This window comes from Dermatophagoides farinae, chromosome 6 (genome assembly GCF_024713945.1).
Source record: "Dermatophagoides farinae isolate YC_2012a chromosome 6, ASM2471394v1, whole genome shotgun sequence".
Lineage (NCBI taxonomy): Eukaryota > Metazoa > Arthropoda > Arachnida > Sarcoptiformes > Pyroglyphidae > Dermatophagoides > Dermatophagoides farinae.
Genome location: NC_134682.1, coordinates 3,789,941 through 3,801,517, shown reverse-complemented (window position 1 = coordinate 3,801,517; position 11,577 = coordinate 3,789,941). Strand labels below are relative to the sequence as shown.

General features: G+C 32.5%; 3 protein-coding genes across 4 annotated transcripts; 1 reads left to right on the top strand and 2 right to left on the bottom strand.

Annotated features, from left to right (window-relative positions):
• Positions 1-447: 447 nt before the first annotated feature.
• Positions 448-1,807, bottom strand: LOC124493626 (coiled-coil domain-containing protein 174). The gene has a single exon (XM_047056725.2). It carries the CDS (start codon positions 1,803-1,805, stop codon positions 468-470), a length of 1,338 nt encoding a protein of 445 aa, XP_046912681.2. The 5' UTR covers positions 1,806-1,807; the 3' UTR covers positions 448-467.
• On the top strand, positions 1,807-10,481 carry LOC124493621 (spectrin alpha chain). Of its 2 annotated transcripts, none has more exons than XM_047056719.2 (8): positions 1,807-2,857; positions 2,910-3,486; positions 3,549-6,664; positions 6,728-8,587; positions 8,655-8,963; positions 9,034-9,356; positions 9,431-10,028; positions 10,096-10,481. In XM_047056719.2, the coding sequence occupies exons 1-8, from the start codon at positions 2,327-2,329 to the stop codon at positions 10,219-10,221; spliced, it is 7,440 nt and encodes a 2,479-aa protein (XP_046912675.2). In that variant the 5' UTR covers positions 1,807-2,326; the 3' UTR covers positions 10,222-10,481. The 2 variants fall into 2 exon arrangements, with proteins under 2 accessions (XP_046912675.2, XP_046912674.2); XM_047056718.2 differs by having other exon boundaries at positions 9,025-9,356.
• On the bottom strand, positions 10,398-11,486 carry LOC124493627 (putative sugar lactone lactonase YvrE). Its single transcript, XM_047056726.2, has one exon. It carries the CDS (start codon positions 11,470-11,472, stop codon positions 10,447-10,449), a length of 1,026 nt encoding a protein of 341 aa, XP_046912682.2. The 5' UTR covers positions 11,473-11,486; the 3' UTR covers positions 10,398-10,446.
• Between the last annotated feature and the right edge of the window lie 91 nt (positions 11,487-11,577).

The window sequence follows — 11,577 nt, the reverse complement described above, 5'->3', positions numbered from 1 at the left end:
GACAACATTTATTTATTGTGGCAGGTATTTTTATGATGGAAATAACAGATATATTTGTTTTCTCGAAATTCGCCTTAAAATTACAAATTCATTTAATACAAAAATATATCAATCATGTGCGAATCATTTTTTTCTCCATTTCACTATTCGTCTGGTGTTTTAGCCGATTATATGCATATCCATTGATTTTATCACCACCTTTAATGAAAAATTTTTATCAACTTTGCCATTTAGAACGTGGTTCTATTTATCTTTTTCTTCATGGTCTATCAATTTTTATTCACATAACCAATATTTATTGGACATTTACTTTGGCCAAAGTTACACTTATACTTATTCGAAAAGGATCAGCAACAAATATTGAAGATGCAAGAGAATTTGATTTCACGATTGATGAGAAAAAAATTCATTAAATTATCAATTAAAATTGATGAAATAAAACAATCATTTAAAATAAAACAATTTAATCAAGATTTTTTACGTATTTCAGAAATTTTTTCCGTTATAAATTTAAACATTTCCGAATGTTCAGATTTTGAATCAACAGTATCACTTTCATTTGTACGTGATGATGATCTGGAATGTTGTTGTTCATTTGATGATGATTTCTTAGATTGATGATGATGATGATGATGATATATTTGTGGTGGTGCAAAATCTGGATTACGTTCTTCACGTTGTTTTTCTTTATATTTTTCCTGTGAATAGAATGTTGTTTTATTTCGAATGTGTATATCAATGGGAACACCTTCTTTTCCTAGATCCCATTCTCTTGGACCAGTAGATTGAGGAATTTTCATTTCCAGTGAAGCTTTTTCTAAACGGATTGTTTTGTCTGGATTTTCATTATTATCACCATCATGATCATCATCATCATCATCATCGCTATCATCCGATTGAACCGCTGGCAATGTTATGCCTTTTCGTGCTGCAATTTTTTCCAAACGATTTCTTAACATCCGTTTTCGTTTTTCTTTGATTCTTCGTTTTTCATTTTTATTCGATTCAGTTTCTTTACGTAATTGTTCAAGCATTTCCATTTGTTGTCGACGGATTTGTTCATCTTCGCTAAACGAATAGAATCCAACACCATGATCACGAACTTCACCTTCAAGAACATGTTGATAATGAATATTGGATACAGTTGGCTTCGCTTCATAATCTGGTACACTATTAGGCTCCGATTCATAATCTGAATTTGATTTTTCCTGCAATCGTAACTTCAATTCACGTTGTTCTTCTTCTTCACGTTCTTTTTCTAGCCGATCCAATTCATGTCGAGTGACCATTTTAGTTCGTCCAAATTGGTCAACATATTCAACTAGGTCTTCATCTTCATCATCATCAGAATCATACATGGAATGTTTTTGATTAAAATTTACCAGAATATTTTCATCATCAGAATCAATTTTAACTTGACCTTTAGAAATTTGGTCATACAATTTGGCTTTTCTTTCGAGATTTTCCCGACTTTTCTGTAGAGCTCGTTCTTCAGCTTCGGTTAATTCTTTTCTAATTTCATCTTCTTTCTGTTTGATAAATGCACGTTTGTTTGGTTTATTGTCACCATCTGATTGTTGTGTAGCTTCCAAAAGTCTTTTTGGTAATGTGATATTTTTGTTGGCTCCTTGAGCATACAGATGTTCATCACTTTGATCATTTTGTATTGTCGAATCTGTGGATTTTTTTAGCTGTCGAACTTGTTCTTGTTTTCTAAATAATTCGGCTTTCAAATCAACAATCGATGATGAATTTATTTGGATTAATTTTTGTGATTTCGTCACATCTTTATTCAGTTGAGACATTTTTGATTTCAAAACAAACATTTCTGAAAAAATAAAATAAAGCTATACTGTTCATATACAACGTTTCCGAAATGAATATTGAAAGATTTACGATCAATTTAATGATTATGATTCTTTTTATAGAATCTGTCCAACTAATGATCAAAGTGAGCTAGTATGGGTGGTAAAATTTTTAAACATGTTAAACATGACTAAATCATTAGAAATGAAAATGTTGGCATCAAATACGCATTGAATTTCGTTCTTTGCAATGTATGCAACACATATAGCAACTATGACGATGATGATGATAATGCTAGGGAAGTAATGATGGATGCTATTTTCGGCACTTAACACACCCATATTGCTGCTGAATGAATAAACTTATATAACCAGCATATACGATTCTGAAGGAGAAGAATTTTTTTTTTATTCATTCATGCATTCATTCATTCGCCAAATTCGTTCGTTCAGCGATGACCGATAAATTTAATTTTTGAGTTTTTTTTTGTTGTTGTTGTTCTCCACCAACCAATTGAATAATGGAAATGGAACAAGAAAAACCTAAACCAGAGAAGCCAAAAGTTTCGGAAAAACCAAAAATTCCACCGAAACCTAAAAATTTAAACTTAAATCCACAGCCTGAACAATTGGATTCACAACAACGATCACCATTCAGTCCAGTACATAGTCCACCTTTGTCGCCAACTTTGGTACCGGAAGAGGTGAAAATTTTAGAAACCGTCGATGATATTCAAGATCGTCGTGATACAGTACTTGGCAAATATGTCCTATTCAAAGCCGATACTCAAGATAAACGGAACAAACTTTTAGATTCAAAACGTTTTCAATATTTTAAACGTGATGCTGATGAATTGGAAGCATGGATCATGGAGAAGCTACAAGTTGCTTCAGAAGAATGGCACAAAGATACGACAAATCTTCAGATCAAAATCCAAAAACATCAAGCTTTTGAAGCAGAAGTACAGGCACATACATCAGCCATCGAAACATTGGACCAGAATGGCAATCAAATGATACAGAGTCAACATTTTGCCAGCGATACAATCAAGGTAGATTATTTTGCATTAATTTTTCTCTCATGTCTAATTTCTCGTATTTTAGAAACGTTTGGAAGAAATACACAAACTTTGGGACATGCTGTTTATGAAAATTCAGCTTCGTGGTGTTCGTCTGAATGAAGCTCTAATTTTGTTACAATTTTCAAAAAAATGTGATGAAATTCTCTATTGGATTACGGACAAAGAATCCCAGCTTGGAACTGACGGTATTGATGATATTGATCATATTGAAGTTCATACTCGTAAATTTGAAGATCTAGTCAAAGATATGAGCGGTGAAGAATTTCGTATATTGGAAATCAATGACCAGGCAAATAAGCTAATTTCGAATGGTCATCCAGATGCTGCAGTTATCAGTAAAAATAAACAACAGGTCAACGATGCTTGGGAAAATTTAAAGAACATGGCAGCTAACCGTAAGGATAAACTTGGTGCAGGTCATGAAATTCATGATTTCACACAGGAAACATTGGAAACGCTTGGTTGGATTACCGACAAAGATCAGACTCTGGCCAATGATGATTTAGGCAAAGATTTAATGAGCGTACAAGCGTTGCAACGTAAACATGAAAATTTTGAACGAGATTTGGCCGCTCTAGGCGATAAAGTTGATAATCAAAGTAAGTTGACTATTTCCGTTGATCATAATTTGTTTAAATTTCAATTTTCATATTTTTTCCAGTCAAACAAGCAGATAAATTGTCGAAAAAACATTCGCATGGTAATGATCATATTGCTAGCAAAAAGGCCAATTTAGAGAATGCTTGGAAACAATTGAAAGCAAAATCGGATGAACGCCGAAAACGTTTAGATGAAGCATATCAGGTGCAAAAATTTTTATCCGATTATAAAGATTTGATACTTTGGATTCAATTAGTCAAAGATATGATTAATGCTGAAGAATTGGCCAAAGATGTTGCCGGTGCTGAAATTCTACTCGAACGACATCAAGAACATAAGGGTGAAATCGATGCTCGTGAAGACAGTTTTCAAATGACAGAAAACGAAGGTAAACAATTGATTGAAAATGAAATTATGGTACCCGAAGTGAAAGAAAAACTGAAACATTTAAATGATGAAAAAATGGGTTTGGTCATGTTATGGGAAGAACGACGAATTCTTTATGAACAATGTATGGATTTGCAATTGTTCTATCGTGACACTGAACAAGCCGAACAATGGATGAATAAACAAGATGTATTCCTGGAGAACGAAGATCTTGGCGAATCGTTGGATCAGGTGGAATCGATGATCAAAAAACATGACAATTTTGGAAAAACAATGATAGCACATCAGGAAAAGATTAATGCATTGGATGAATTTGCGCAACGATTAATTGAAAATAATCATTATGCTTCGGATGATATTGAACAACTACGACAAGCATTTTTATTACGACGTAATGATCTACTTGAACGAGCACGTCAACGTCATCATCTATTGCAAGATGCTTATCGTTACCATCAATTTCTCATTGATTATGATGATCAAAAATTTTGGATCGTTGAAAAATTGAAAATGTCATTGGATGATACATGGCGTGATTTGACTAATTTAAGTGGAAAGGTTAAACAGATTGAAAATTTTAAACAAGAAATCGAAGCCAATCAACCACGTATCGATGAATTGATCGGTAAAGGTGAAAAATTAATTAATGATCAACATTATGCATCGGATGATATTCGTGATAAAACGCATGATATCAATAAAATTTGGAATGATCTTATCAATGCTACTGAAAATAAAGGTACCAAATTGGATGATGCCGGAGATGAACAGGCATTTAATCGATCAGTAGAAGATGTTGAATTATGGTTGAATGAAATCGAACGTCAATTAGCCATTGAAGATAAGGGAAAAGATTTGAATTATGTTCAGAATTTGTTGAAAAAACAATCGGCCATTGAATTGGAAGTGTCCGATCGTCAAGAAACAGTTAATAATATTATTAACAAAGCAAACGAATTGATTGATAAAAATCATTTCAATAAAAATCAGATTGCAGCCAAAAAGAATGGCCTCGTCAAACGTTTCAATAATATCAAAATACCGGTGAAAAATCGTCGTCGTCGTTTGGTTGATTCGGCCAAAACGCAACAATTGTTTTGTGATATCGATGATCAAATTGCATGGATCAACGAAAAAGAACCACTAGTTAAATCAGCAAATTGTGGCCGTGATCTGATGGGCGCACAAAATTTGAACAAGAAACATCAAGCAATTCTTTCGGAAATAAACAATCACAAGCCAAGAATTCAGGCCGTAATTGATCAAGCTGAACAATTGGTCAAAGATGGATCGATGCCTAAATCTGGTATAGATCAAATTATTGAACGGATTAAAATCTTGAAAGATAAATGGAATGAATTACTGGATCGTGCTAATAAACGTCAAGATGATTTGGATGATGCCATTTCAATTCATCAATACTTTACGGATGTGAATGAAGCCGAAACATGTTTGAATGAAAAAGAGCCACTAGCAAGTGATCCATCTATTGGTTCTGCCAAAACAGAAGATGCTATTGAAGCATTGTTGAAAAAACATGATGCACTTATGGATGATATTGATGCATTCAAAAATACAATCGAAGATCTTCGTAAACGAGCAGAAGATTTTAAACAACGAAAAGTACCGGTTCCGATGGAAACTCGCAAAGAAGTGGTCGTAGCATTAATGGACTATCAGGAAAAATCTCCACGTGAAGTATCAATGAAAAAAGGTGACATTTTGACATTGTTAAATGCTAATAATAAAGATTGGTGGAAAGTTGAAATCAATGATCGACAAGGTTTCGTACCGGCTGCTTATTTACGTAAGACTGAAACGGCCATACCTGCTGATAAAGATCAACAACGAACATTGGATCGAGATTCGATTCCACAACGGCAGAAACAAATTGAAAAAAAATATGCCGACCTATTGGATCATGGCCGTCGTAGAAAGAATAAATTAGAGGATGCATGTAAAGCATTACAAACAGCTCGTAAAGCTAATGAATTAGCACAATGGATCAAAGATAAAGAACAGATTGCTACAATCGAAGTTATTGATGAGAAACTTGATGATTTGGAACAAGTGGAAATGATGCAGAAGAAATTTGATGATTTTTTCGATGAACTTAAACAGAATGAAGTTCAATTGGCCGAAATGAAGGATGTGGCCGATAAGCTAAGGAATCAAGGTGATAAAGAAGCGGCAGCCAAAATTGATCAACAAGTGAATCAATTGAATAACAAATGGAATGAATTGCAACAAATTTCAGCAAAAAAGGCACAACAATTAGAAAGTGCAAATGAAGTACAACGATTCAATCGTGATATTGATGAAACAATTGATTGGATTAAAGAGAAAGAAGATGCTCTGAAGGATTTGGACAATATCGATGAAGATGATATTAAATCGGTGGAAAAATTAAAACGAAAATATGATGGTCTTGAACGGGATTTGGCGGCATTGAATGATAAGATCAAACGAATGAAAGAAACTTCTTCGCGTTTGGCTAACAATCGACCAGAACAAGCTGATCAAACAAAACATAAACAACAAACAGTGAATAAAGATTGGGATAAACTTCTTGGACAGGCACAGAAACGTAAAAAGAAGATAATTAATCTATATGATCTACAAAGATTCCGTGAAATGTTCAATGATCTTGTACAATGGATTATGTCTATGTTGAGTCGATTACAAGATCATAAAGCTCATGAAGCCAATGATCCGATTGAAGCGGAAGCTTTGTTGGAACAACATCAAGAAAAGGTCAAAGAAATCGAAGCCAATTCAACGCCGTTTAATGTAAGTTTTTTTATTAGAAATTTTTTTCTTTGAAAAACTAATCGTTGTTTTTGTTTGGAATAGAATTTCGAAAAATTTGGACAAAAATTGATTGAACAAAATCATTATGCAACGCCTGAAATTCAGAATAAATTAGATGATATGAAAGTCAAACGGCAGAAATTGAAAGATGAAGGAAAGAAACAGAAAAAATTTCTGGAACAAGTGTTGGAATATTTGAATTTTAAAAAAGAATGTGAACAAGCTGATAATTGGATGGCTAAACGAGAACAATTTTTGGAATCACCACACGATGATGATGATAATGTTGAAGCAATGATCAAACGTCATGAAGATCTTGGAAAAGCCATCGATAATCAGGAACAGAAAATCGCTACCATTGCCAATTTTGGTGATCAATTAATCAAAAATGATAATTTTAATTCGGATCCGATACAGAACAAAATCAATGAACTATTGAAACATTGGAAAGAATTGAAAAATAAATTAGTGGATAAAAAATCACAGCTTGGTGAATCACAATCATTACAACAATTTTCTCGTGATGCTGACGAAATTGAATTGTTGATCAATGAAAAACTGCAAACAGCATTGGATGAATCACCCTATCGTGATCTGGCAAATATTGAATCCAAAAATCAAAAACAACAATCATTCGAAGCTGAATTACGTGCCAATGAAGCACGAATTCGACAAATGTTAGATGATGGTAAAAAATTGATTGAAAAACAAAAATGTGCAGGAAATGAAGATGCTGTCAAACAACGATTGGATGCCGTTACTGAACAATGGAAATTTTTAATCGAACGAACCAAATTGAAAACATTTAAATTACGTGAAGCTAACAAAGGTAGAGATTTCAATGCTGCCATCAAAGATTTAGATTTTTGGCTAAATGAAATGGAAGGTTTGCTGAAAAATGAAGAAACTGGTAAAGATTTAGCTTCCGTACAGAATATGATTAAAAAACAACAGAATCTTGATGCTGATATTGCTGCTAGAGATGAAAAGATAAAAAAGATGAATAATTTGGCCGATTCATTGATGGAATCAGATCAAGGTGATAAACAGGCATTACAAGATAAACGTTCATCAGTGAATGAACGTTATGAACGTTTGAAAAATCTATCCGCTTATCGTAATGATAAACTTGATGATGCATTGACTACATATCGTTTCTTCAAAGATATCAACGATCAAAATAGTTGGATTAACGAGAAGAAATTATTACAGGATTCGGATGATTTTGGTAAAGATTTGATTGGTGTGAATAATTTACGAAAAAAACAAAAACGTTTAGAAGCAGATGTTTTGACACATGAACCATTGATTAGAAATATCATTGCAACTGGACAGAAACTAATGGCCGAAACTACATCACCGAATGCACCAGAAACTGAACAAAAATTGGAAAAATTAGAAAATAATTGGCAAGATTTGAAACAAAAATTACAGGATCGTGCCGATAAACTGGAAGAGGCATTGATTTTTCAACAATTTATGACCGATGTTGAAGAAGAAGAATCCTGGATCACAGAGAAATATAAATTACTTTGTGATCCAAATTGTGGTGATTCGATTGCAGCGGCACAAGGATTGTTGAAAAAACATGAAATATTTGAAAAAGATTTTCAAAACCATATGAATCGATACAAAGATATTACATTGACTGGACGTGGTCTTATTAATGAAGGCAATTTTTGTTCACCAAAAGTTGAACAGAAATTGGATCAACTACATGATAAACTTAATAATCTGCAAAAATTGGCCGAAAAACGAAAACAAAAATTGATTGATAATTTTGATTATCTACGATTCTTGTGGAAAGCTGATGTTGTTGAAAATTGGATCGCCAACAAAGAACAACGTTTAAAGAATGATGAAATTGGCCGAGATCTTTCGGCAGTTTCGGCTTCATTATCGGTAATTATTATCATTGATAATGTTTGATCATTTGACTAAATTCTTTTTTCTATCTCATCAACAACAGAAACAAAACAATTTTGACAATAGTCTACAAGCATTCGAACAGGAAAGTTTGAAAAGTTTAACATTATTCAAGAATGCATTAGTATCGCCTGGTCGTGATCATGTTAAACGTGATGACATTAACAAACGATATGAATGCCTAATGGATCGTTGGAAAAATCTTCACACATTGGCACAACAACGACGTGAACGATTATTGAATGTTCAAAATCAATACAAAGAAATTGAGGATTTATTCTTGTCATTTGCAAAAAAAGCATCAGCTTTTAATTCATGGTTCGAAAATGCCGAAGAAGATTTGACCGATCCGGTAAACTATAATTCATTATCAATTTTTTTTTGTATGGAACAATTCGATTTTAATTGATTAGTTTGTACAGGTTCGTTGTAATTCATTGGAAGAGATGCAAACATTGACGAAAAATCATCAGAATTTTATTGATTCATTATCACAAGCACATAATGATTATCAAACATTATTGGATTTAGATAGGCAAATTAAAGCCTATAAATTAGGACCGAATCCATATACATGGTTCACTATTGAAGCCATTAATGATACATGGCGTAATCTACAGAAAATTGTACTTGAACGTAATAAAGAATTGGAAAAAGAATATCAAAGACAAGTGGAAAATGATAAATTACGAAAAGAATTTGCTTTGATTGCCGATAAATTTCATCAATGGCTTTCATATATCAGGTAATTTGAACTATTTAATTTCACAAACAATTTTTTTTTGTTTTTTGGTTAATTCGGTTTCTCGATTCTTCTAGAGTTGCATTGATGGATGCGCAAGGAACATTGGAAGAACAATTAAAATCAGCACAACAAAAAGCTGAAGAAATAATGAAAAAACGTGAAGATCTGAAAAAGATTGAAGGATTAACGGCAACACTTGAAGAGCGATTAATTTTGGACAATAAATACACTAATCATAGTGCATTAAGTCTGGCACAACAATGGGATCAAATCAATCAATTAGCAATGCGTATGCAAAATAATCTGAAACAACAAATTCAAGCGAAAAATCAATCAGGTGTCAGTGAAGAAAGTTTACGTGAATTTACAATGATGTTCAAACATTTTGATAAGGAACGTGTGGGCAAATTGAATCATAAAGATTTTAAATCTTGTATGCGTGCATTAGGCTATGATCTACCGTTGATGGATGAAGGTGAACAGGATTCTGAATTTGATGAAATACTTGATGAAGTTGATCCATATCGTAGTGGCCACGTTTTTCTACATGATTTCATTGCCTTTATGATTAGCAAAGAAACGGAAAATATTTCCACACAGGAAGAAATGTATAATGCATTCAGATATATTGCCAATGATCGGCCATATGTTACATTGGAAGAGATTCAAGCGGTAAATAATATCAATTCTGTTTGGAATTTTTTTTTCATTCTTTTCATCCAATTAATTTTGAATCTAGAATATACCATGGGATAAAGTGGACTATTGTATTAAACATATGAAACCATATGTTGATCCAAAAACGAATCGTGAAATCAAAAATGCCTATGATTATGAGGCATTCATTCAACGATTATTTAGCTGAAAAGCAGATTACTTTTTTTCAAGTCTGTGTTTTACCAATTTTATTATCTTATTAGTTATAGTCTTTTTAGTCTAGACTGTAGTTATATTTAGATTTTTTTCTCTGCAATCAATAATCAATAATCAATTCGATTTGATTCGAATCGACGATGAGTGAATATTCTAGTCATGTGCAATACATTTTTTTTGATTTTATTTGAAAATTATAATTTTAATCCAAAATGAATTAAAATTTAAATTGAAATGCTTTTTTACCATTTATCTGTTCATTATTGTTTTTAAATTTTATTTTGAAAATTTTACCCGCCATTGGATATTTTTCCTGTTCATTTGTATCAGCACCGGTTGTAACGAAAATTTCATTCAAATTTTCACCACCAAATGTTAATGATGTAGTACGAAGAGCTGGAATTGAAATCGACATCATCACTTGTCGAGTTTTTGGATCGATTCGTACTATACGGCCACCATTATACATTGATGTCCATATATAATCATCTGAATCGATTGTCATACCATCAGGATATTCATCTGATTTGAATGAATTTGAATGTTTATCAAGATCTAAAAATATTCGACGATTATTTATTGTTCCTTTATGGAGATCAAAATCAAAAAGCCAAATTTTTCTATCTTCTGAATCATTGAAATACATTAAAGTATTATTATGATTCCAAGCCATTCCATTGGAAATGGTAAAATTTTCGGTCATTTTAATGAATTTTAGATTGTCCACATTAAATCGATATAGTGATCCACCAGATTTAATTACACCATCTGGTCCTTCTAAAACGGTACCAATCCAAAGTCGGCCAGCGGCGTCAATTTTACCATCATTGAAACGTTCTTTTCCATTATGTTCGGCAGCACATTCAGCTATGACATCAAATGTTTCACGAATCCAATTGAATTTGATAATTTTATTTCGTAAACTTATTAGAAAATGATTTGTATCATTAGCGATTGGAATGATAATGGTAACCAAATCTCCAAGATTAATTTTGACATCCAAATTCAATCGGGGACAATATCGATGAACATAACCAGCGAATGCATCCACATAGTATAATTGTTGATTTTGATCATTCCAATGTGGTCCTTCACCAAGATCAGAAACATCGGTGGTTAAAATAGGTTCTACGGTCAAATTCATGGCTAAAATCGATTGATGAAATAAGAAACAAATAAATAATAATTTTATTAGTAACTTTTGTTTTCCACTTGACAACATTTTCGACACATTTATCATCATGTACTCATGTACTATATAATATATATAGTAACTATATAGTTTTATTATTATCAAATGGCGACATTCTCTTATCAACAACAAATGCAACAGTGCAGCACTGGAAAT

Bases quoted from the DNA above. Each gene is read 5' to 3' on its own strand.
- LOC124493626 (XM_047056725.2), bottom strand. From the start codon at position 1,805: ATGTCTCAACTGAATAAAGATGTGACGAAATCACAAAAATTAATCCAA.
- LOC124493621 (XM_047056718.2), top strand. From the start codon at position 2,327: ATGGAAATGGAACAAGAAAAACCTAAACCAGAGAAGCCAAAAGTTTCG. The intron at 8,588-8,654 runs GTAATTATTATC...CATCAACAACAG, and splicing joins CAGTTTCGGCTTCATTATCG to AAACAAAACAATTTTGACAA. The intron at 10,029-10,095 runs GTAAATAATATC...TTTTGAATCTAG, and splicing joins CATTGGAAGAGATTCAAGCG to AATATACCATGGGATAAAGT.
- LOC124493627 (XM_047056726.2), bottom strand. From the start codon at position 11,472: ATGATGATAAATGTGTCGAAAATGTTGTCAAGTGGAAAACAAAAGTTA.